This window comes from Crotalus tigris, unplaced genomic scaffold (genome assembly GCF_016545835.1).
Source record: "Crotalus tigris isolate CLP2741 ecotype Arizona unplaced genomic scaffold, ASM1654583v1 scf7180000020352.946698, whole genome shotgun sequence".
Classification (NCBI taxonomy): Eukaryota; Metazoa; Chordata; class Lepidosauria; order Squamata; family Viperidae; genus Crotalus; species Crotalus tigris.
Genome location: NW_024097981.1, coordinates 487,501 through 513,173, shown reverse-complemented (window position 1 = coordinate 513,173; position 25,673 = coordinate 487,501). Strand labels below are relative to the sequence as shown.

Genomic DNA, 25,673 nt, shown 5'->3' with positions numbered 1-25,673 from the left:
GCATGAAAGCTGGCTGGGTGACTTTGGGCCAGTCCCCAGGAGACGGTGAGTTCTAGTCCCACCTTAGGCATGAAAGACGGGGGGGGGGGGTTACTTTCTCTCTCAGCCCAGTCCACCCCACAGGGTTGTTGTTGGGTGGGGGAACAGGAGGAGGAAGCAGTATTATGTACATTACCTTACTTGTAATATAATAAAGGCAGGATAAAAAAAATCTAATAATGCAATAAACAAACATAAATTTAATGGCATAGAATTGTATGACTACAAGCCCTGCACCTGGTTCCCACCTGGGGAAGACGGAACAAGAGAGCTGATTTTTCATTTTAAAACTCTCCGTTGGAGAAAACAGGCTACTTAGACAATGTGATCTGTTCTCCATTCATACATTTTATGATTGCTGCAATGCAGGGGTGCAGTCATTACATAATCCTGTTTTGGCCATCAAAACACCTCCCAAAGTTGCTATGGAAATTATAAATTTTGGATGGGGCAGAAAGGGGATGTAATTAAATCCATGGGGAAAACGTCACCAAAATTTCATTTTATTAATTTTAATCAAAACCATTTTGCTTTTTTTTTTCTCTTCCCCTTGTTCATATTTTTAAGAGAGTGCAACCTGGGCTTCCCTTAAACTACTGTACTTCTGCCCTACCCAAATGTGTTGTTAAAAGGGGTCTCTCTAAAATTTTAATTTATTTTTTAATAGTTTTAGGGCCATGTCTGTTTTTTTGTGTGATTTGCTAGTGTGGCAGTTGAAACAGGAGCGTGAGCCAGCAACCAAATTTGATTTTGTTCAACTTAACATGCGACACAGCACATTGTTCCAAAGCTAAGTGGGAATCGATCTGGTTAGAAATAGGCAGAAAATTCCAGAATGTACATTTTTAAAAAAAGCATCCCAGAAAAACCACAATAAACAAATCACATGTGTACTACTGCCAAGGTGTCCGTGAAGTTCTCAAGTGCCATTAGACTTAAGTTTTATACACAGATAGTCCTCAATTTCCAACACTGCAACCATCGTAAGTATGAGTCAGTTGCCAGGTGTCTTGAGTTTTGATCATGTGACCCAATGAAATATAAAATAAAATAAAACATAATGAAATAAAAAACAAACAAATAATGAAATAGAAAATAAAAAATGAATAAAAAACAAAATAATAAATGAAAAATAATGAATTAATAAATAAATAGGTAATAAAATAGAATTAGAAAATAATAAATAGAATAATAATAATATAGAAAATAAAAAATAGCAATTACAAAGTAATAAAGATACTCCAGAAGACAGGCTTAAGATACAGAAGAATCTGGACAGACTTGAATACTGGGCGCTATCTAACAAAATGAAATTCAATGGTGAAAAAAGTAAGGTTCTACATTTAGGCAAGAAAAACCAAATGTACAGGTATAGTATAGGGGGTACCTTGCTCAATAGTAGTAACTGTGAGAGGGACCTCGGAGTCCTAGTGGACCATCACTTAAATAGGAGCCTACTGTGTGCTGCAGCTGCCAAAAAGGCCAACACAGTGCTAGGCTGCATTAACAGAGGGACAGAATCAAGATCACGTGAAGTGTTAATACCACTTTACAATGCCTCGGTAAGGCCACACTTGGAATACTGCATCCAGTTTTGGTCACCACGATGTAAAAAAGATGTTGAGGTTCTAGAAACAGTGCAGAGAAGAGCAACAAGGATGATCAGGGGACCTGAGGCTAAAACATATAAGGAACAGCTGCTGGAATTGGGGATGTCTAGTTTAATGAAGAGAAGGACGAGGTGGGACATGATAGCAGAGTTCCAGTATCTCAGGAGCTGCCCCAAAGAAGAGGGAGTCAGGCTGTTCTCCAAAGCACCTGAGGACAGGACAAGAAGCAACGGGTGGAAACTTATCAAGGAGAGAAGCAACCTTAGAACTAAGGAGATATTTCCTGACATAGAACAATTGGAACAACTGCTCCAGAAGTTGTGGATGCTCCGAGACTGGACAACCATTTGTCTGAAATGGTAGGGTTTTCTGCCTGAGCAGAGAGTTGGACTAGAAGACCTCCAAGATCCCTTTCAACTTTGTTGTTCTATTCTATTCTATTCTATTCTATTCTATTCTATTCTATTCTATTCTGTTCTGTTCTGTTCTGTTCTGTTCTGTTCTGTTCTTATTTCTATTCTATTCTTATTTCTACTCTACTCTGTTCTGTTCTTGTTCTGTTCTGTTCTATTCTTATTTCTATTCTATTCTATTCTATTGTACTCTACTCTATTCTACTCTACTCTACTCTACTCTACTCTACTCTACTCTATTCTACTCTATTGCAAGAAATAAATTAAAAAGAAAACACAAACAGACAATCCTTCCAAGGCAGTTGCAATGGACCACCAGCTCTTTCTCTGCTGTCTGTTTTCTGTGTTGTTTTTCCTTTCTACAGGTTGCGCCGGGATGTGGGATAACATCACTTGCTGGAAACCAGCTTTGTTGGGTGAAGTTGTTTTTGTCAAATGCCCGGCTCTCTTCACCTTGGTGAACTTAGATTATGGTAAGGCTGTTGAACCCTGGATTCCATTTATTCTGAACTGCAAAAGGAAAATTGGGATTACAGCAGGCCAAGACACATAGGAGGAGGAAAGGGAAGTCTTAAGTTATTTATAATGCAAACCTCTTGACTCTGATTGATCTCAAGAAAGGAACGCAAATTCAGAACTGTTTGGTATAGATAGTCCTTGAGTTACAACAGTTCATTTAGTGACCAAAGTTGCAACAACGTTGAAAAAGGTGACTTATGACCATTTTTCACATTTACAACCACTGCAGCATCCCCATGCTCATGTGATCAAAATTCGTAGGGTTGGCAACTGGTTCTTATTTATGACCATTGCAAAGCTCCTGGGTCAACAGAAAGCCACTTAGCAATAGAAATTTTGGGCTAAGTCGCGGTCCTAGGTCAAGGACTACCTGTATTTGGATAGGAGGCCACCAAGAGATCCCAGAGGTGTAGGCCAGAAGGCAACCATAACTGACCTCAGATCCCTACCATCCTGGTAAATACATGCTGGTTGACAAGTACCCAAATTTTGACTGCATAACTGTAAGGATGCTCTGATTGCTGTCAATGTGAGGACCAGTCATGTCATTTTTTTTTCATTATCTTCATAACTCTGAATGTTGTAAACAAATGTTGTAAGTAGAAGACTGCCTGTACAGGTAGTCCTTGACTTACAGCCACAACTGAGCCCAAAATATCTGGTGCTAAGAGAGCCACTTGTTAAGTGACTTTTGCTCTGTCTTTCTTGCCATAGTTGTTAAGTGAACCACCCCAGTTGTTAAGTTAGGTACATGGTTGTTAAGTGAATCCAGCTCCCCTATTGAATTCACTGTGAGAAGGACGCAAAAGATGATCACATGACCTGGGGATACTGCAACTGACATAAATACGAGTCAGTGGCCAAGTGTTTGGAATTTGATCACATGACCGTGGGAATGCTGCAATGGTCGTATGTGCAAAAAATGGTCATCAGTCTACTTTTCCAGTGTTGTTGTAACTTTGAACGGTCACTAAATGAGTCGTGGACTAAAGGGCTACCTGTGTATTGCAGAGAGAGAAAAGATATAAAAAAGAAGACGAAATGGAGATGCAGCAGGACTATTATAACTTTAAACGGTCACTAAATGAATGGTTATAAGCCGAGGACTACCTATGCTTTCCATCATTCCAATGCTGGATAAGAACTTTGCAAACTTTGTGGAGGGCTGCAGGATGAGAACTCTTTTGCAGGGTCAAGCAAGGAGAAACATCTTTTTCAGAAACTTTTGTAAAACTTTTCAACAGTTTATAAGTGTCTTTTATTGGTGAGTTTATTTATAGGGTTCCGGAGTATTTATTGCCTCTCCAAAATGCTTGGGAGTTGGAGAAAGTTGCTGTTGAAGGGATTAAGCTCAGAAAATTGGGGCTGTAAAAATTAACTAGGGATTGGAGAAGCTGGATTTCAGTCTGAGTCCATTTCCAGGAAGAAATAGCAGAATTGGGGGATCTGAGTATTTTGGGGGGAATTTAGAATTTCAAATAAACCTCGGTTATATTTGGATATGTTTGTTCTGCAGAGATGGTCAAAATTTGGGAAGAATCTAGATGGCCATCTAGTGGCAAAAGGAAGCATTACAAGCCAGCTGAGCGGTTTATAACTGCTCAACTGAGAATTTCCTTAAATTCTTTTATGGTGCCCTTCAACCCAGCATAAAGAGATAAAATATCTTCTTCCTGGTTTCCTGTTTAATGGATCCCTCTGAAATGACAATAAGCCATATGTGAAAACAGGTTAGCGTAGAAGACCTCCAAGGTCCCTTACAATCCTATTTTGTTCTGTTCTGTTTTCCTTATTCTATTCTACTTTGTTCTGTTCTTATTTCTCTCTTCTCTGTAAGACGCTAAGAAAAAGACTCAGGCATTTCTTGAGCAGAGATTTGAAGCTGCTGCAGAGCTGCTTGTCACAGCTTGAGACAGCTTGAGAGTCTCTGTGTGTTTATTGGTTTTTATATACTTTTTACATACATAGGCTTTTACCATTAAATGCTGACATTTTACATTCATAAGGTTAACCATTAGATGCTGACATAAAGTTTCTTCATTGGAAAATTCCTTCATATAAGCAACTATTTTCTAGTAACATATTACCTGATCAGAGACCAGGTAAATAACAAATACAGGTAGATCAAAAGGAGAAAGAACTGACAAAGGCAGGAAGAGATAGGAAGTAACTTAAGCATATTATCTGTTTAGATAGGTGAGGTATTAAGTCAAAAGGGGGATGACCTTCTGGCTGCTTCACAGGGACAAAGGGTATCAAAAAGTTATGAGGTTTGTGGGGAGAAAGCATGGCAGTTTGCTGCGCATGCATTTTCCCCCACACTTCACTTCACTTCTCTTCTCTTCTCTTCTCTCCTATCCTCTCCTATATTCTATTCTACCCCATATTCTATTCTGTTCTGTTCTTATTTCTATATTCTCTCCTCTTCTCTCTTCTCTTTTCCTCCCTATCCTGTCCTAGTCTAGTCTATTCCTATTTTTCTATTCTGTTCTTATTACTATTTTCTATTCTATTCCTATTTCTCTATTCTGTTCTTATTTCTATTTTCTATTCTATTCCTATACTGTTCCATTCCGTTCCATTCCATGTTCTGTTTAGACCAGCTGTAATTCATAGCTTGCATTATTTCTGGAATCAGGGCAAACACACCTTGACCTTTTGTGCCTGTATTATCCTTTTCAATGTATAAAGAGCCTTACAATCCTCTTCATTCTTTCTTCAAGGCTGAATAGGCGCAGATCCTTCAATCTCTTTTTAGAGGATTTAAATTATAGCTTCCCCATTGTCCTAGTGATTCTCTGGACTTGTTTTAACACTTGTGAATAAAATAAGGAGTGATGTGAAGTTGCCGAGAAAGCAATTTCTGTAGAAGACAAGGATGGCTGATAAACACCACAAGTTCATTTAGTGACCGTTCAAAGTTACAACGGCACTGAAAAAAAGTGACTTATGTCCATTTTTCACTATGGTTGTTAAGTGAATCACATGGTCGTTAAGCAAATCCAACTTCCCCCATTGATGTTGCTTGACAGAAGCCAGCTGGGCAGGTCACAAATGGAAATCATATGATCTCAGGATGCTGCAACTATGATAAATACACTCCAGTTGCCAAGCATCCCAGTTTTGACCTTGTGATGGCAGTTAAGCTAAGACGGTTGTAAGTTTGAGGATTGGTCATAAGTCACTTTTTTTCAGTGCTGTTGTAACTTTGAACATTTGCTAAATGAATGGGTGTAAGTCGAGGATTACCAGTGTACATTTATAGAGGACAGAAGCCCATCAAATGCATGTACTTCCCTATTGTATGCAACTAAGGTCCTGAATACTGTAGAAAGGGGGAATTTAGAAAGATATAATAAGTATGAAAGTTTCATTTCATACAAAAATGAAAAGTGTGGATATAATAATGAAAGAATATATATTCTTTTGTAAGGGTTAGCCACCTATTTTAATCTTCTTTTCTTTTTCTGCATTGACCAGGCTGGGATATGAATACCATGGCGTATGCACAGCCAGGTAAGGCTTACTTCTGTTCTCCATTTAGATAGGAGAAAGGAACATACATGGGAATGCTGCAATAGTCATAATGGTCATCACTCACTTTTTTCAGCATCGTTCTAACTTTGAATGGTCACTAAATGAACTTGTAAGTTGAGGACTACCAGTCCTAAAGCAGATCTCAACATCTATCTTCTCTTTTTTTGTAGGGGAGCTTGAAATGTTTGAGAATCCAGAGCTGCTTCAAGGTAAGAAATGGAGATAGTTTACTCCATCCTGGCCCTGCTAAGATTTAGCAGAGGTGAAAAGAAGAATTTTTATCTGGATTTTAGATATTGCTTTCCTGATTATTTCTAATGTTGAGGGTCTGCTTTTCGAACGGTTAACTTTGCATGGTACAGATAATCCTTGATTTACAACCACAGTTGAGAGCATCCACTGCTAAGCTGTGTGATTGTTAACTGAGCCGTGCCCAATTTTATATACTGAATTTCATTTTATTTATTAGATTCTTTAATCCTGCCCGTAAGTCACTCAAAGCAGTGAAAGTGCCCAGTACATCTTCCTCCCCCTATTTTTTCCACAACAACAACCTTTTGAGATGGGCTGAGAGAGAAGGACGGGCCCAAAGTCATCCAGTTGGGTTTTCATGCCTAAGGCGGGACTCTCCCAGTTTCTAGCTTGGTAATTTAACCACTAGACCAGTGGTTCTCCACCTTTGGGTCAGGACCCCATTTGGGGTCGAACGACCATTTCACGGGGGTCGCCAAACAATGCAGTCCGCCATTTTTTCCCCCTTTTCCTTAGCTGTGCTACTCCCTTTTATTCTATTGGCTTTTGAAAGCCAATAGAATAGACTCTCTTGAATAGAGTCTAATTCTATTGGCTTTCAAAAGCCAATAGGAATTGTCCAGGCTGTCTCTGCCCTGCTGAGCCCACCAAAAATCCCATTGTGCAAACGGTGCTGCACCAGTTGAGTAGTCCTCGACTTACGACCGGTTGAATAGTCCTCGACTTACAACCGGTTGGGGGTTGCGGCATTAAAAAGGTTGAGAACCACTGCACTAGACCAAACTGTTTGCTTCTCAAACTATTACTTGGCATGTTTTGCATAGTCCTTGACATATGGCTGCAATTCAAGCTAGAACAACCTTTACTAAGCGCTGTGGTTGTTAAGTGGGTCGTATCCAAATTTATGATCTGTGGTCGCTAAGCGAATCCTGCCTCCCTCATTGAGTTTGCTTGTCTGAAGCCAACTGGGAAGTGATAATAGCAATCACATGACCCCAGGATGCTAGAAGTTGCCAGTCCCCCGAATCTTGATCCACTTTTTCCCCAGCATTGACCAAGCAATCCGACTGAAGACAAATCCATCTATGGGATCTTGCAAACTGCCTTGCAGTGTAGGCCACCAGAGCCAAGCCAAGCAAAAAATTAAAATGCCTGTTTTCTCTTGAAATCCTTCTGTCTCTTTCTCTAAAACAGGGGTTCCCAAGCTTGGCAACTTTGATGGGTGAACTTCAACTCCCAAAATCCACCCATCTTAAACTTGGAGATCCCTGCTCTAATGCTTCTTGCTCTACTCTACTAATTTTTCTAAAAATGTTGCATTTCATCCTTTTTCCCAACAGACGGATCGGTAGATTTTAAGTTGGTCAGCAGGAACTGCACCCTGGAAGGCTGGTCTGAACCATTCCCACATTATTACGATGCCTGCGGATTTGATGAGAACGACACCATGACAGGGAACGGCCAGGTAATCTGGCAATGAGAATATGTCAGTTTGGAGGCATGGATGTCACTTGTAAATCACAGCAAAAAAATTGACCTCTCCTGTCCAAACAGGATCCGAGCCAGTAAACTAGATTAATACCTTTATATGCCTAAGTACAGCTACAATTGAACCCAAAATTTCTTTTATGAAGAGAGACAGCAGTTAAGTGAGTATTACCCCATTTTATGACCTTTCTCGCTATAGTTCTTATGTGAATCACTGCAACTGTTAAATTAGTCACATGCTGTTAAGCAATTCTGGCTTTCTGCTGGTCAGAAGTTTACAAAAGGTGACTACATAACTCCAGGACACTGCAACCGTCATAAATATGGGTCAGTTGCCAAGCGAATTTTGATCCCATGACCCTGGGGAGGCTTCAGAGATTGTCAATGTGAAAAATGGTCACGTCACTTTTTTCAGTGCCATTGTAACTTTGACACGGTCAATAAACAAAGGGTTGTAACTTGTGGATTATCTTGTGGAATTGGGTATGTCTAGTTTAACGAAGAGAAGGACGAGGGGGGACATGATAGCAGAGTTCCAATATCTCAGGGGCTGCCCCAAAGAAGAGGGAGTCAAGCTATTTTCCAAAGCGCCTGAAGGCAGGACGAGAAGCAACGGATGGAAACTAATCAAGGAGAGAAGCAACCTAGAACTAAGGAGAAACTTCCTGACAGTTAGAACAATTAACCAGTGGAACAACCTGCCTCCAGAAGCGGTGGATGCTCCAACACTGGAAGTTTTTAAGAAAAGACTGGACAGCCATTTGTACAAAATGGTATAGGGTTTCCTGCCTGAGCAGGGAGTTGGACTAGATGACCTCCAAAGTCCCTTCCAACTTTATTATTATTATTATTATCTGTATATGTTCTACATAATAATATCATATTCTTAACATGATTTAGTTAATGCCTAGTTGAATATTCAGGAGGTGTGCATTTTCTTAATTCAAATGAGTTTTTGAGTTACAGATAGTCCTCGATTTACGATCACCATTGAGCCAGTGGTGGGATTCAAATAGGTGATCAGCCAGTTCTCTGTGTGGATGCCGCTTCTGGAAGTCCATTCTGGGCCTGGGCAACAAAAAATTAGCTACCGGTTCTGCCGAACTGGTGCGAACTGGCTGAATCCCACCAATGAATTGAGCCCAAAATTTCTGCTGCTATGTGAGACAGCTGTTAAGTGACTTTTGCCCCCTTTTTCAACTTTTCTTCCCATAGTTGTTAAGTAAATCACTGCAACTATTAAGTTAGTAACATGGTTGACTTTGCTTGTCAGAAGGTCACAAAAGAGGATCACACAAGCCCAGGATATTGTGACTGTCATAAATATGAGTCAGTTGCAAATTTTGATCACGTGACCATGGGGATGCTACGACAATCATAAGTCTGAAAATCGGTTTTAAGTCTCTTTTTTTCAGTGCCCTTACATTTTCAAATGGTCATTAAATGAGCACTTGTTCATGTGCAGTGTCTCAGGATCATGTGATCTGACAAGCAAAGTCAATGGGGAAACCAGATTCACTTAACAACAGTGTGAGTAACTGAACAGTGGCAGTGGTTCACTTCACAATTCTGGCAAGAAAGGTCGTAAAATGGAGCAAAACTCACTTAACAAATGTTAAGGGTTAGCAGTGTTGGCCTAAATTGCGGTCGTAAGTCAAGGACTAGACCTTTGACCAGAATCTTTCATTAGAATGCAGTGCTTTGTAAAAACTGCTTCATTTGGGGTTGTAGATCAGATATACAGATAGTCCTCGATTTACAACCACAAACTGAATCTGGAATTACTGTCCTTAATTTATTGCTGTCATTAAACAAGGCAGCCATGCCATCCAGGCTCATCCCATTGCAGTCTGATGCAGAATGTGGGTGGCCTTCAGGGGTCAGGATGATCCTGGGCTGCTGTATGAATGGTCATAAGTCGAGGACTACCTGTATACACGTGAAATGAGTGAATTTGGACTCTTAGACAAAGAAAGTGGAAACCAAGTCATTGATCTTTTAATCTTTCCTCAAAGTAACTCCAACTTTGCTCTTTGATTCCACAGGCTTACTACTACCTCTCTGTCAAGGCTTTGTATACAGTCGGCTACAGTACATCCCTTGTTTCGCTCACCACCGCCATGGTGATCTTGTGCCGTTTCAGGTGAGTTGTCACAAACATGAGACAAAGTTGATCTCACCAGGAGACAGCGAGTTCTAGTCCTCCATCACCAGGGGATGGTGAATTCTAGTGCTGCCTTAGCCCTGAAAGCCACCTGTGTGACTTTGGGCCAATAAGCAGGAAACAGTGAGTTCTAGTTTTCCTTAGACATAAAAGCCAGCTGGGTGACTTTGGGCCAATCACTAGGAGACAGGGAGTTCTAGTTCTACTTTAGGTGTGAAAGCTGACTTTGGGCCAATCACCAGGAGTTAGTGAATTCTAGTCCTGTCTTAGGCATGAAAGCCAGCTGGGTGATATTGGGCCAATCACCACGAGACAGTGAGTTCTAGTTCCACCTTAGGTATGGAGGCCAGCTGTCTAACTTGAGGCGTATCATCAGGAGACAGTGAATTCTAGTCCCACCTTAACCATGAAAGCCAGATGGTTGACTCTGGTCCAGTCCCTCTTTCTGAGCCTAATCCACTTCGCAACGTTGTGTTGTTGCTATGGGGAAAACAGGAGGAGGAAGGTGTTTTTATATATTCACATGTTTGATATTTATGACTACGTGTCATAAATAAATGAACACGGGCAATCTAGATTTAAAACAGTTATCTGACAGGACTTAGGCTAAATAAGTACAGATAGCCCTCAACTTACTAGTGACCTTTCGAAGTTACAACAGCATTAAAAAAAATGACTTATGGCCATTTTTCACATTTACAACCATTGCAGCATCCCTATAGGCACATGATGAAAATTTGGATATTTAGCAACTGGCTCATATTTATGACCATTGCTGTGACCTTCTTTTACGACCTTCTGGCAAGCAGAGTCACTGGGGAAGCCAGATTCACTTAACAACCGTTTTACTAACTTATCAACTCTGGCAAGAAAGGTCATCCATTGGGGCAATGCTCACTTAACAACTACCTCGCTTAACAACAGTAATTTTGGCATCAATTGTGGTCCACCCATAGACATAGGAAGACAATACAGAGAATGCTTTGCAAATGTGACACGATCTTTCTTCCCCATTTCTTAAAATCCCTTTTCTTTTTCTTTCCTATTAGGAAACTGCATTGCACCCGGAATTTTATTCATATGAATCTTTTTGTTTCGTTCATTCTGCGCGCCATTTCGGTCTTCATTAAAGACGGGATCCTCTATGCTGAACAAGACAGCAACCACTGTCTTATCTCAACGGTAAATCATGCCGAGAGGCCGAGTCCACAAGAGAATCTTATGTTCAATTCTTGTCAACTCTGTTGGAAAGATCTAGTAAATATGGTTGCGGCAGCCATGCTATTTTGGACCCTTCTCTGTGGAAAACTGTGGCCTTCTAACAAAGCTATGTTTTGTGTGAAGGGATTGCATAGCAGCTGTCCAAATAAAGTCGGAAATGCTGACACAAACTTGTAGTTTTATATAAATAAATATATTTAACATTTATATTTACAGCAGACAAGATAGTCAGGTGCACAGGGATATCATGAGGTAAAATTAACAGCAGAAGAACACACAGAAGAAAAAAGGCAGGGAAAAAGGGAAACTCCCCCTTTACACCCAACAACCAATCATAGCGTAGATCGCCTCATGCAGGGGCCAGCAACCAATTAACTACAAATGTGAGTTCTGGCCCACTTTACTATTCCAGCTACTAATGATAGATAGATAGATAGATAGATAGATAGATAGATAGATAGATAGATAGATAGATAGATAGATAGATAGATAGACAGACAGATATGCAAGTAGAGAGACAGACAGACAGACAGACAGACAATAAGATAGAGAGAAATATAAGTAGATAGATAGAGACCGAGAGAGAGAGCTAATAGATAAGAGAGAGATGATAGATAGGTAGGTAGGTAGGTAGATAGATAGATAGATTGATGGATAGATAGATAGATAGAGAGATAGATAGATAGATAGATGACAGATGATAGAAGATAAAGAGAGAGATGTAAGTAGATAGAGAGAGAGAGCTAATAGATAACAGATAGATAGATAGATAGATAGATAGATAATAGAGAGAGAGAGATGTAAGTAGATAGAGAGAGTGAGAGCGCTAATAGATAATAGAGAGAGAGATGTTAGATGGATAGAGAGATAGAGAGAGATAGATAATAGAGAGAAAGAGATGTAAGTAGATAGAGCAAGAGAGCTAATAGATAATAGAGAGAGAGATGTTAGATGGATAGATAGATAGATAGATAGATAGATAGAGAGAGAGAGAGAGAGAGATAATAGAGAGAGAGATGTAAGTAGATAGAGCGAGAGAGCTAATAGATAATAGAGAGAGATGTTAGATAGATGGATAGAGAGAGAAAAGAGATGTAGATAGATAGATAGATAGATAGATAGATAGATAGATAGATAGATAGATAGATAGATAGACAGACAGATATGCAAGTAGAGAGACAGACAGACAGACAGACAGACAATAAGATAGAGAGAAATATAAGTAGATAGATAGAGACCGAGAGAGAGAGCTAATAGATAAGAGAGAGATGATAGATAGGTAGGTAGGTAGGTAGATAGATAGATAGATTGATGATAGATAGATAGATAGATAGATAGATAGATAGATAGATAGATAGATGACAGATGATAGAAGATAAAGAGAGAGATGTAAGTAGATAGAGAGAGAGAGCTAATAGATAACAGATAGATAGATAGATAGATAGATAGATAGATAGATAGATAATAGAGAGAGAGAGATGTAAGTAGATAGAGAGAGTGAGAGCGCTAATAGATAATAGAGAGAGAGATGTTAGATGGATAGAGAGATAGAGAGAGATAGATAATAGAGAGAAAGAGATGTAAGTAGATAGAGCAAGAGAGCTAATAGATAATAGAGAGAGAGATGTTAGATGGATAGATAGATAGATAGATAGATAGATAGAGAGAGAGAGAGAGAGAGATAATAGAGAGAGAGATGTAAGTAGATAGAGCGAGAGAGCTAATAGATAATAGAGAGAGATGTTAGATAGATGGATAGAGAGAGAAAAGAGATGTAGATAGATAGATAGATAGATAGATAGATAGATAGATAGATAGATAAATAGATAGATAGAGCCACTTCCCAATCTATCAGCTGTTTGATTGCTTGATACTTTCATCATGAGTATTTTGCACAGCTTCTGACAAGGAATGGTAGAAGGGATAATCTAGCACAGGGGTCTCCAAATTTGGCAACTTAAGACTTGTGAACTCCCAGAACTCCTCAACCAGTCATGGAGATCCCTGGTCTAGCAAATGGAGATGGGAATTATTCATCTGAAGGAAAAGCTGGCCTAAAATGGTGGTTGTCCTCCATAGGTGGAATGCAAGGCGGTGATGGTCTTCTTCCACTACTGTGTGATGTCCAACTATTTCTGGCTTTTCATTGAGGGGCTGTACCTCTTTACGTTACTTGTGGAAACCTTCTTTCCAGAGAGGAGATACTTCTACTGGTACACTATCATTGGCTGGGGTAAGTGCTTTTTTCAGAAGAGGACATTTTAGCTCAGAGTTGAATTGTAGAGTCTTTGGTGCTCTCTGAGCATGGTGGTTTCATAACCCAATTAGGGAACATCATCAGTGCTAGAAGGGAGTGGAGTTTACAGGGAGGAGGAGGAGGAGGAAGAGGAGGAGGAGGAGGAGGAAGAGGAGGAGGAGGAGGAGGAGGAGGAGGAGGAGGAGGAGAGAATGGGAGATAAGGAGAAGAACTATGGAGTTCTTGGTGCTCTCTGAGCTTAGTGATTTCTTGCAGATGTTTCCTAACCCAACTAAGTAAGAACATCAATGCTATGAAGGAGTGAGGTTTATGGAGAGGAGGAGGAGGAGGAGGAGGAGGATTATGGAGTCCTTGATGTGTCCTGAGCAAATGTTTCATGACCCAACTAAGTTACATTATCAGTTCTAGTAGGGTTGCAGACTCATTTACAGGTAGTCCTCAATGTATGGCCACAACTGGGACCCCAGGATGTTCATAGCTAAGCAAGGCAGTTGTTAAAAGTCGAGGACTGCCTGTGCTAGCCATCACATTATCTGTAACTATTCTAGATCCTTGGGAAGGATCCCCTACTCTGAAGTAGCAGATCCAGTCAAACCTACCTGGTTGACTGTGTGTAAATAATAATAACAACAATGATGGTTATTAGGCCAGTGAATGCCAACCTAAATTCCATTTTTGACTGGAAAACATCTAATTGTCCCAGGCGCCGTCACGTTTCTTCTCCTCTCCTCCAGGAACTCCAACCATTTGTGTCACAGTCTGGGCTGTCCTTCGGCTTCACTTCAATGATGTTGGGTAGGTGGCATGGCACACCTCTTCCTTGGCATCACAGCGGGTACAAAACTGGCAAGGTTTTGCGCACTGTCCTTCAGACTTTGGGGAGGTCAAGACTGCACAACTGCCATCAATTTTGGTTAATCAAATGATTGTGACTTTGTTAATCTCTCCGTTGTGGTGTTAATACGGTGTCTTTGTCTGTCTGTCTATTTGTGTTTGTGTAAGAGAAAGAGAGATAGAATACAGGTAGCCCTTGACCTATGACTGTAGTTGGGTTGGAATTATGGGTGTAAGTTGCGGCAGGCCTTGGTTGTTAAAGAGGGTCACCTTTTTTTAATGGTCATTAAAGGAACCATGCGGTCTTTAAGTGAAACCATTGTACCTAATGGGCGGGGGTTTTTTTCCTGGAAATTGGAATTAAACACTGGTTTCTCCCCAAAAAATATCTCATAAATGGAGGTCACATGACTGCAAATAGCCATAAATTTGGGCTGATCACTAACTACTCAAAATGCAATCATGTGACCATGGGGGCTGGTCGTTGTAACTTTGAAACAAGCTCGTAGATAGCTCTAGGGAAGACATAACTTGGAACAGTCACTAAGCGATCAGTCATAAGTTGGGGACAACCTGTAATGAATAATCTGGATACTGGTGCTGAGTGACTATTTTGCATTTTCTACATGATTTAAGAAGCTAAGAAGTAGATGCGTAAAACACATGAGAAGGAAAGGAATCCCTAAAATGTGTACTTAGAACTAGCTGAGTTTTAATTAATACATATAATCCTCAACTTACGACCCCAACCGAGCCCAAAATTTCTGTTGCTAAGTGAGACATTTGTTAAGGGAGTTTTGTCCCATTTTACGACTTTTCTTGCCACAAGTTGTCAAGGGAATGATTGCATTTGGTAAATTAATACCACAATGGTTAAGTGAATCCAGCTTCCCCACTGACTTTGCTTCCAGAAGGTCACAAAAGGGGATCATGTTACCCTAGGATGCTGCAGGCGTCATAAGTATGAGTCAATTGCCAAGCATCTGAATTTTGATCACGTGACCATGGGGATGACGCAACAGTCATAAGTGTGAAAAATTGTCATAAATCACTTTGAACGGTCACTAAATGAACTGTTGAGGACTACCTGTATTAAAAGAATTAGAATTTAGTTAATACTGTATCCAAGAATCAGGTGAGTCTTCAAAGAATAAAGGATTAGATTTCCTTTAAGATGTACAAGTATTCCTCAGCTTATAATTGATCCAGAATGTCCATTGCTAAGCAAGGCAGTTGTTAAGTGAGTCGTGCCCGATTTTATGATTTTTTTTGCCACAGTTGCTAAGTGAATCACATGGCCGTTAAGTGAATCCGGCTTCCATCATTGACTTTGCTTGTAGGAAGCCAGCTGGGGAGGATACAAATGGTCAAATGACTCCAGGATGCTGCAATCATAAAAATACATTGATTGCCAAATTTTAATGATTTGGGATGCTGCAAAAGTCGTAAATGTGAGGAGTGCTCATAGATCACTTTTTTCAGAGCCATTGTAACTTTGAACTGTCACTAAATGAATGGCTGTAAATCAAGGACTGCCTGTATTTGTTCTGGGCGGGCAATTTTAATTTTATTCCTAAGTCCTCTTGACTGCCTTTCTTCTTTTCCCATCAGATGTTGGGACATAAACGACAACACGGCTTTATGGTGGGTGATCAAAGGTCCAGTTGTGGCGTCCATAATGGTAAGTCCATTTAGGATGTGAGGATGGTCCAGCTATTGGCCACAGCTCAACGTGAATCCACACTTAAGTAAGGTTAAAATCTAGGGTGTGACTTTATACCACACTGATAAGGCCACACTTGGAATACTGCATCCAGTTTTGGTCACCACAATCCAAAAAAGAGGTTGAGACCCTAGAACAGTGGTTTTCAACCTTTTTAATGCCACGAACCCCAACCGATCATAAGTCAAGGACTACTCAATCGGTCGTAAGTCGAGGACTACTCAACTGGTGCAGCACCGTTTGCAGAATGGGACTTTTGGCGAGCTCAGCAGGGCAGAGACAGCCTGGACAATTCCTATTGGCTTTTGAAAGCCAATAGAATGAGACTCTATTCAAGAGAGTCTATTCTATTGGCTTTCAAAAGCCAATAGAATAAAAGGGAGTAGCACAGCTAAGGAAAAGGGGGGGGGGGAAATGGCAGACTGCGTTGTTTGGCGACCCCTGTGAAATGGTTGTTCGACCCCAAATGGGGTCCCAACCCACAGGTTGAGAACCACTGCCCTAGAAAGAGTGCAGAGAAGAGCAACAAAGATGATGTCTGGAGGCTAAAACATACAATGAATGGTTGTGGGGACCAGGAATGTCTAGTTTAATGAAGAGAAGGACGAGGGGGGACATGATAGCCATCTTCTAATTTTTGAGGGGCTGCCCCAAAGAAGAGGGAGTCAAGCTATTCTCCAAAGCGCCTGAGGGCAGGACAAGAAGCAATAGATGGAAACTCACCAAAGAGAGAAGCAACCTAGAACTAAGGAGAAATTTCCCAATATTAGAACAATTAAACAATGGAACAGCTTGCCTCCAGATTTTGTGGGTGCTTCAACATTGGAAGTTTTCAAAAATAGACTGGACAACCATTCACCTAGGATGGTATCAGTTCTCCAGCCTTGAGCAGCCAGTTGGACTAGTAGACCTCTGAGATCCCTTTCAACTCTATGGTTCTTTGTTCCATATCTGCAACTTTGGAACCAAGCCTTGCAAAGCACTGGGGAGTACCAGTGTAATTTTACACATGATTGATAAACCTTCATGTAACTGACGTCAAATCTATATCCAGATACCGATATGAAACAAATGGAGGATACTGTTTTGGTCACCACAATATAAAAAAGGTGTTGAGACTCCAGAAAGAGTGCAGAAAAGAGCAACAAAGATGATCAGGGAACTGGAGTCTAAATAGTATGATGAACAGTTGCTGGAATTGGGTGTGTTTAGTCTAATGAAGAGAAGGACGAGGGGGGACATGACAGCAGTCTTCCAATATCTCAGGGGCTGCCCCAAAGAAGAGGGAGTCAAGTTATTCTCCAAAGTGCCTGAAGGCAGGAGAAGAAGCAACGGATGGTAGATTATCAAAGAAAGCCCAAATTTCTTTTGTTAAACAAAACAGTTGTTAAGTGAGTTTAGTCCCATTGTACGACCTTTCTTGTCACAGTTGTTAAGTGAATCTGGCTTCCCCAGTGGCTTTGCTTCTCAGAAGGTCGCAAAAGGGGATCACATGACCCAGGACACAGCAACCGTCATAAATATGAAAGCTGCCAAGCATCTGAATTTTGATCACATCACCATGGGCATTTTGCAACAGTCGTAACCACTACTACTACTACTACTACTACTACTACTAGTAATAATAATAATAATAATAAAGTTGGAAGGGACCTTGGAGGTCATCAAGTCCAACCCCCTGCTCAGGCAAATGGCTGTCCAGTCTCTTCTTAAAAACTTCCAGTGTTGGAGCATTCACCGCTTCTGGAGGCAGGTTGTTCCACTGGTTAATTGTTTTAACTGTCAGGAAGTTTCTCCTTAGTTCTAGGTTGCTTCTCTCCTTGATTAGTTTCCACCTGTTGCTTCTTGTCCTGCCTTCAGGCACCTTGGAAAATAGCTTGACTCCCTCTTCTTTGTGGCAGCCCCTGAGATATTGGAACACTGCTATCATGTCCCCCCTCGTCCTTCTCTTCATTAAACTAGACATACCCAATTCCAGCAGCCGTTCCTTATATGCTTTAGCCTCCAGTCCCCTAATCATCTTTGTTGCTCTTCTCTGTACTCTTTCTAGAGTCTCAACATCATTTTTACATCGTGGTGACCAAAACTGGATGCAGTATTCCAAGTGTGGCCTTACCAAGGCATTGAAGAGTGGTATTAATACTTCACGTGATCTTGATTCTATCCCTCTGTTAATGCAGCCCAGCACTGTGTTGGCCTTTTTGGCAGCTGCAGCACACGGCTGGCTCCTATTTAACTGATTGTCCACTAGGACTCCGAGGTCCCTCTCACAGTTACTACTATTGAGCAAGGTACCCCCTATACTATACCTGTACATTTGGTTTTTCTTGCCTAAATGTAGAACCTTACTTTTTTCACCATTGAATTTCATTTTGTTAGATAGCGCCCAGTGTTCAAGTCTGTCCAGATTCTTCTGTATCTTAAGCCTGTCTTCTGGAGTGTTGGCTATTCCTGCCAGCTTGGTGTCATCTGCAAATTTGATGAGTTCCCCATCTATCCCCTCGTCCAAATCGTTGATGAAGATGTTGATTTGGATGAGAGGATAGATGGGGAACTCACCAACTGTGGAGATAAGTTGTAAGTCACCTTTTTCATAGCTTAGGATATACAGGTAGTCCTCAACTTATGATCACGATTGAGTCCAAAATTTTTGTGGCTAAGCGAGACGGTTATTAAGTGAATTTTGTTCCATTTTGCAACTTTTCTTGCCACAATTGATAAATGAATTACTGTGGTTATTAAATTACCGTAGTAACAAATTTGTTAAGTGAATCTGGCTTCCCGGTTGATTTGCTAATGAGAAGGTCACAAAAGAGGATCATATGACCCCAGGACACTGCAACCGCCATTATATGAGTCAGTTGTCAACTGTCTGAATTTGGATGGGGAAGCTGCAATGGTTGTAAATGTGAAATCCTTTTTTTTCACTGCCTTTGTAATGTTGAACTCTCACTAAATGGTTAATGTAAATTGAGAGTGACCTGGAATGATTGTTTTGCAATATTGAAGGTGCTACAGATATTCTTATGTTTTATTTCATTAGCAATTAAACAGTGGGTTGCAAAAAAAAAAAATGAGTCTGCTGGATTGAAAATTCTTTGCCTTTTTTTAATTGGAAGACACAGATTTCTTCATCATTGGCTGATTCATTTCTTTTTTTTTTCCCCCTCTTCCAAGATCAATTTTTTGCTTTTCGTTGGCATCATTATCATCTTGGTTCAGAAGCTCCAGTCACCAGACATTGGCGGCAATGAATCCAGTATCTACTTGTAAGTATACAGTGAAATATTCAAAGCACCACAGTTTTGACTCTGAGATATCCTCAGGAAAAAAAATAAGAATATTTGTAGCTGAGAGTTGAACTGTGGGGTCCTTGGTGCTCTCTGAGCTTGATTGTTTTCTTTGCAGACGTTTCATGACCCAACTAAATAACTTTGTTAGGGCTAGAAGGGAGTGGAGATTGCAGAGAGGAGGAGGAGGAGGAGGAGGAGGAGGAGGAGGAGGAGGAGGAGGAGGAGGAGGAGGAGGAGGAGGACGACTGTGAGGTCCTTGGTGTTTTCTGAACTTGATTTGTTTTCTTGCAGACGTTTCATGACCCAACTAGATAATATCATTTTTGCTAGAAGGGAGAGGAGACAGCAAATCTTATTCCTTTCTAGCCCTGATGATATTACCTAGTTAGGTCCTGAAACGTCTGTAAGAAAACAATCATGCTCAGAGAGAAAGAAAGAAAAGAAAATTATGTTTACTTGGGGAGAGAAATTTCCTTTAGTCCATAAATAAAATCAGTAGCAATTGCAAGCATCAATCATGCCTTACATCAGTGGTTCTTAAGCTTTTTAATGCTGTTGTAAGTTGAGGACTACTCAACCGGTCGTAAGTCGAGGACTACTCAACTGGTGCAGCACCGTTTGCAGAATGGGACTTTTGGTGGGCTCAGCAGGGCAGAGACAGCCTGGACAATTCCTATTGGCTTTTGAAAGCCAATAGAATTAGACTCTATTCAAGAGAGTCTGTTCTATTGGCTTTCAAAAGGCAGTGGAATAAAAGGGAGTAGCACAGCTAAGGAAAAGGAGGGGAAAATGGCGGACTGTGTTGTTTGGCGACCCCCGTGAAATGGTCGTTCGCCCCCAAATGGGGTCCCGACCCACAGGTGGAGAACCACTGTCTTACATTGTTGATTTACTGTGCCTGTCTTTCCCAATGTACGTGGGAAGGAAGATTCTTCCTTTTTAACTTCCACCAAATGACAGAATTTGGGGGTGAAAAGCAGCTTTTGTTGAAAGAGCAGCATTTGGAAAAAAAAGGAAAATTAAGACTTCTCTCCCCAAATAAACATAATCTTCCTTTCTTTCTTCTTTGGTTGACAGTGGCCTTAGGGAATACAGGTAGTCCTTGACTTACAACCATTCATTTAGTGACCGTTCGAGATTACAGGTGCAGTGATTCATTTAACAACTCTGGCAAGAAAAATCGTGAAATGGGGCAAAACTCAAGAACCGTTTCTCTTAGCAACAGAAATTTTGGGCTCAATTGTGGTCGTAAGTCGAGGACTACCTGAACTTTGATATCTTTGGGGTTTGCTAGTTGGGAAGGCCACATTTGAAGAAGAACTTGATATACCAAGAGATTGTACAATGTTCATGATCTATGTAAAAGAGCCCAAAGTATCTGCAGGAGGAGATTTTTTAAAAAAAGGTCCTGATAAAGCCACCATGTTGACTTTTTTGACTGCTCCTCTATCTTCAGATGCTTCTAAAAGGAGCTTTCCAGAAGTTTATCAAGTATCAGAATCAACCCCTGCTTCTTCTTCTTCCATGCTGGTGGCCACAGCTGTAGATAGAACATCCCCGTCAATGATTTTTGCAGCTCTGTTTCAGAATAACTTTAAGAGTTGGTTCCTTATTTGACTGATTTATGTTCCATCAGGTCAGTATTGACTCTTAGCAACCCCATGCGTAGATGTTCTCCAGGAGCATCTCTTCACAACCTGGTTCTTCAGGTCTTGAAAGGGTGCAAAGTTCACCAATCTGTTCATCCACTTTGTTGTTGGTCATCCTCTTCTTCTCTTTCCTTCCCCTCTTCCAAACATCATGGACTTCATGGACTGTCACCAACTTGGTCCTTCAAGTCTTCTAATGAGACCCACATCTCCTTGATGCTAGTCATCCTCTTCTTCTGTTCCCCAAAACAACTGAGGACATGACAAGAAGTAATGGGTGGAAGTTTAAAGGACACAGAGATCACTACTGTGTCCATCCACCTTGCTACCCGGTCATCCTTTTCTTCTCTTTCTTTCCTTCATTCCAAACATCATGGACTTCTCAAGCAAGATGAGTCTTTGCATTGATTCATTGGTTGGTTGAATTGAAGCATAAAGTTGATGTCAACTATTAGCAATCATATGAATTTTCTGCATGACTACCTTTCTCCAACCTGGTCTTTCAAATCTCCTAATGGTGCCCCCATCCACTTTGCTGCTAGTCATCCTCTTCTTCTCTTTCCTTCCACCCTTTCAAACATCATGGACTTCATGCATTACCACCAACCTGGTCCTTGAAGTCTTCTAATGGTACCCACATCACCTTGCTGCTGACCTTCCTCCTCTCCTTCTCTTCTCCAAAGCACCTGAAGACAAGACAAGACAAGAAGTAACGGGTGCAGAGACCACTAGTGGGTGCATCCACCTTATTTCTGGTCTTCTGTTTCCTTCCACCCTTCCAAACATCATGGATTCCTTGAGTGAGATGAATTTTCACATTGATTCACCGGTTGGTTGAACCAAAGCATCAAGTCAATGTCAACTCTTAATAATCTCACAGTAGATTTTCTCCATGACCATCTGTCTCCAACCTTGTTCTTCAAGTCTTCTAATGGTGCCTCTTTTCACGTTGCTGCTGGTCATCCTCATCTTCTCTTCTCCAAAGCACCTGCGGTCAGGACAAGAAGTAATGGGTGGAAGTTTATCAAGGAGAGATGTCTAGAGAGAAGAGAATTGAAGAAGCTTCTTGGATGAGAAGCAAAACATCTTCAAGGAAAAACAAAGAAAGTCCAGTTGCCTCTTGAAAAAGCACCTTTGGGTTCATCAACGAGAGAAGCAACCTAGAACTTTCTTAACAGTGAGAACAATTAACCAGTGGAACAGCTTGCCTCCAGAAGTTATGGGTGCTCCATCACTGGAGGTTTTTAAGAAGAGATTGGACAACCATTTGTCTGGAATAGTAAGTATAGGGTCTCCTGCTTGAGCTGGGGGTTAGACTAGAAGACCTCCAAGGTCCCTTCCAACTCTATTCTTCTGATGTTCTATCCCCTTACGTCATTCCCAGCATCAGAGCCTTCTCCAAAGAAAGAGATTTTCATATAATGTGTCTGAAATATGATAATTTGGAGCTGGCTACTTGTGCTGCATGTCATTTAGTTCCTTAAGGACACACCTCTCCGCAAAAGTGATGGGATTTGGGAGACACATAAACCATTTAAAATTTCATTTTAAGAGAAGTGGTGTTTTTTTTTCCCAGTAAAGACAGCTGCCTCCTTCAGAGATTCTAGGAATAAAATCCATACCAGTGAACTGAACGCTTAATCCTTCATTATTTAATCATTTCCTCAATTGTTATTCTACCGCAATTAATTGATTCTGGGGAATTAATTAAAAGAAAGTCAAAGAACCAGTGTAGAAATAAACCTTCAACTCATTGAACCATTCAGAATAACAGAAGTGAAAACCAACCATCAACTCAGATCAATAGGCCACTTAAAAAAAGGTGTTTTGAAATTTTATGAATGCTGAATTAATGGCTACCATGGCATAAAAATATAAGGATTTGTCATTTCAGATACTTTAGTATAGCTAGTCCTTTACTAAATAACTGAGCCCCAAATTTCTATTGCTAAGTGAATTTTGTCCCACCTTACGTCCTTTCTTGCCACAGTTGTTAAGCGAATCACTGCAGTTGATAAATTAGTAACACAGTTGTTAAGTGAATCTGGCTTCTCCCATTGACTTTGCTTGCCAGAAGGTCACAAAAGGGGATCACATGACCCTGGGAGACTGTGACCGTCATAAATACGAGTCAATTGCCAAGTATTTGAATTTTGATCCCGTGGCCATGGGGATGCTGCAATGGTCATAAGTGTGAAAAATGATCATAAGTCATTTTTTTCAGGGCCGTTGTAACTTCAAACGATCACTAAGTTGAAGACTCCCTGTAGTTGTTGACGACTCTTTTCTTCCTGTTGGGCGGATGTAGTTTACTCAATACCTAATATTTTATAAGCGTGGTTTTCTATCCTTGTGATTTTGATGGACGATTCAAGCGCTGAGTGCTTATTTTCTCTAAATGTCAGGGTTAATGGTTCATCGTCAGCAAAGCAGGAAAATAGGTAGAATATTAACATCTAGAGCAGTGCAGAAGCTTGTTGATGGGAGAAATCCGGTCGATAGAGGGTATTTTACAGAATTACAGACTAACAAGAGTTGGAAGGGACCTTGGAGGTCATCTAGTCCAACCCTTGGCTCATGCATTTTGGGCAAATGTTTGTCCAATCTCGCCTTGAAGAGCTGCAGTGATGGAGCACCCAAAAGAGAATAACAGAAAAACAAAAACAGAATCACAACAGAAAAACAGAAGGGAACGTGGAGGTCTTCTAGTCCAACCCCGTGTTCATGCACCATTGTGCAATCTCTTTTTAAAAACCTCTGGTGTTAGAGCACCCCCCAACTTGTGGAGGCGTCATAATTAATTGTTCTAACTGTCAGGAAATTTCTCCTTAGTTCTAGGTTGCTTCTCTCCTTGATTAGTTTCCATCCCTTGCTTCTTGTCCTGCCTTCAGGCGCTTTGGAGAATAGCTTGACTCCCTCTTCTTTGGGGCAGTCCCTGAGATATTGGAAGACTGCTATCATATCCCCCCTCGGCCTTCTCTTCATTAAATTAGACATACCCAATTCCAGCAACCGTTCTTCATTTGTTTTAGCTTCCAGCCCCCTAATCATCTTAGTTGCTCTTCTCTGCATTCTTTCCAGAGTTTCAACACCTTTTTTACAGTGTACTGACCAAAACTGGATGCAGTTTTCCAAGTGTGGCCTTACCATGCAGTATAAAGTGGCAAAATCAGTTCTCGTGATCTTGATGCTATCCTTCTGTTGATGCAACTTAGGACTGCATTGGCATTTTTGGCAGCTGCAGCACATGGCTGGCTCATATTTAAATGTTAAATTAATTCTGATTTGAAATTGATGTCCCCAGTTCTAGCCCACCATCTTCACCACAGCTGAAAATTTAAATCAGGGAGAGCTGATTTAATATCCCTGAGCTATTTTGCAGTTGCCAGATTCATCAAATTTCAGTAGTGTACTTGCAGAATGTGGAATATAGAATTCTTTGAGTTTTCTTTGGCAAAAACCCATCAAACCTTGGTTTGTTGTTGTTGTTAGTTGCGAAGTCGTGTCTGACCCATCACCAACCCATGGACAACGTTCCTCCAGGCCTTCCTGTCCTCATACCTAGTGCTTCAGTGACTCTATCCAGCCCCCTCATTCTCTGTCGTCCCCTTTTCTTCTCTTGCCCTCCATCTTTCCCAGCATCAGGCTCTTCTCCAGTGAGTCCTTCCTTCTCATTAGGTGGCCAAAGCATGTGAGTCTCAACTTCAGGATCTGGCCTTCTAAAGAGCAGTCAGGGTTGATCTCCTCCAGGACTGACCGCTTTGATCGCCTTGCAGTCCAGGGGACTCGCAGGAGTCTTCTCCAGCACCATAGTTCAAAGGCCTCCATTCTTTGGCACTCAGCCTTTCTTATGGTCCAACTTTCACAGCCATACATTGCAACTGGGGAAACCATGGCCTGGACTATACGCACTTTTGTTGGCAGGGTGATGTCTCTGCTTTGCTGTCTAGATTTGCCATAGCTTTCCTCCCCAGGAGCAAGCGTCTTTTAATTTCTTGGCTGCAGTCCCCATCTGAGCCCAGGAAGATAAAATCTGTCACTACCTTGGTTTCACCTTGAGAAAAGCCCAATACATTTCCAAAGCAAGGCTAAAACTCTGAAATTTCCCCCAACAGAAGAAAAAAAGAAAAGTGTCATTTTCATGGTATCTTGTACCTACTTTATGCCATCATCTACCCACTAAAGCAGGGGCTCCCCAGATTTGGCAACTTTAAGAGTTGTGGACTTTAAATCCCTGAATACTCCAGCCAGCATAGCTGGGGGATTTCAAAATAAATATGAGCCGGTTGCCAAGCCTCTAAATTTTGATCCCATGACCAAGAGTCATAATTGTGAAAATCGGCCCTAAGTCACTTTTTTCAGGGCTGTTGTAACTGATCACCAAAAGGAATGGTTATAAGTCAAGGACTACCTGTAAAGTAGAATTACTAAGGAGAAACTTCCTGATAGTGATTAACCAGTTGAACAACCTCCTTCTAGAAGCAATGAATGCTCCAACACTGGAAGTTTTTAAGAAGAAATTGGACAGCCATTTGTCCGAAATGGCATAGGGTCTCCTGCCTGAGCAGGGGGTTGGACTAGATGACCTCCAAGGTCCCTTCCAACTTTATTATTATTATTATTATTATTATTATTATTATTATTATTATTATTATTATTAGTTTTCATAAACAT

The 25,673-nt window shown here is 40.9% G+C and overlaps 1 protein-coding gene across 7 annotated transcripts in view; it reads left to right on the top strand.

The window, feature by feature from the left end:
• Nucleotides 1-25,673, top strand: part of ADCYAP1R1 (ADCYAP receptor type I) — a 98,806-nt gene that overhangs the window by 61,274 nt on the left and 11,859 nt on the right. For all 7 annotated transcript variants that reach the window (XR_005559576.1, XM_039366770.1, XM_039366771.1 and 4 more), the window contains exons 4-13: nucleotides 2,428-2,535; nucleotides 6,062-6,097; nucleotides 6,289-6,327; nucleotides 7,711-7,835; nucleotides 9,904-10,001; nucleotides 11,072-11,204; nucleotides 13,323-13,476; nucleotides 14,235-14,295; nucleotides 15,946-16,015; nucleotides 19,235-19,326. Coding sequence is in view for 6 of the 7 variants with exons in the window: in XM_039366770.1 (XP_039222704.1) it covers nucleotides 2,428-2,535; nucleotides 6,062-6,097; nucleotides 6,289-6,327; nucleotides 7,711-7,835; nucleotides 9,904-10,001; nucleotides 11,072-11,204; nucleotides 13,323-13,476; nucleotides 14,235-14,295; nucleotides 15,946-16,015; nucleotides 19,235-19,326 (916 nt within the window). In the remaining variant the exon portion in view is untranslated. The remainder of the gene's footprint in view (nucleotides 1-2,427; nucleotides 2,536-6,061; nucleotides 6,098-6,288; nucleotides 6,328-7,710; nucleotides 7,836-9,903; nucleotides 10,002-11,071; nucleotides 11,205-13,322; nucleotides 13,477-14,234; nucleotides 14,296-15,945; nucleotides 16,016-19,234; nucleotides 19,327-25,673) is intronic.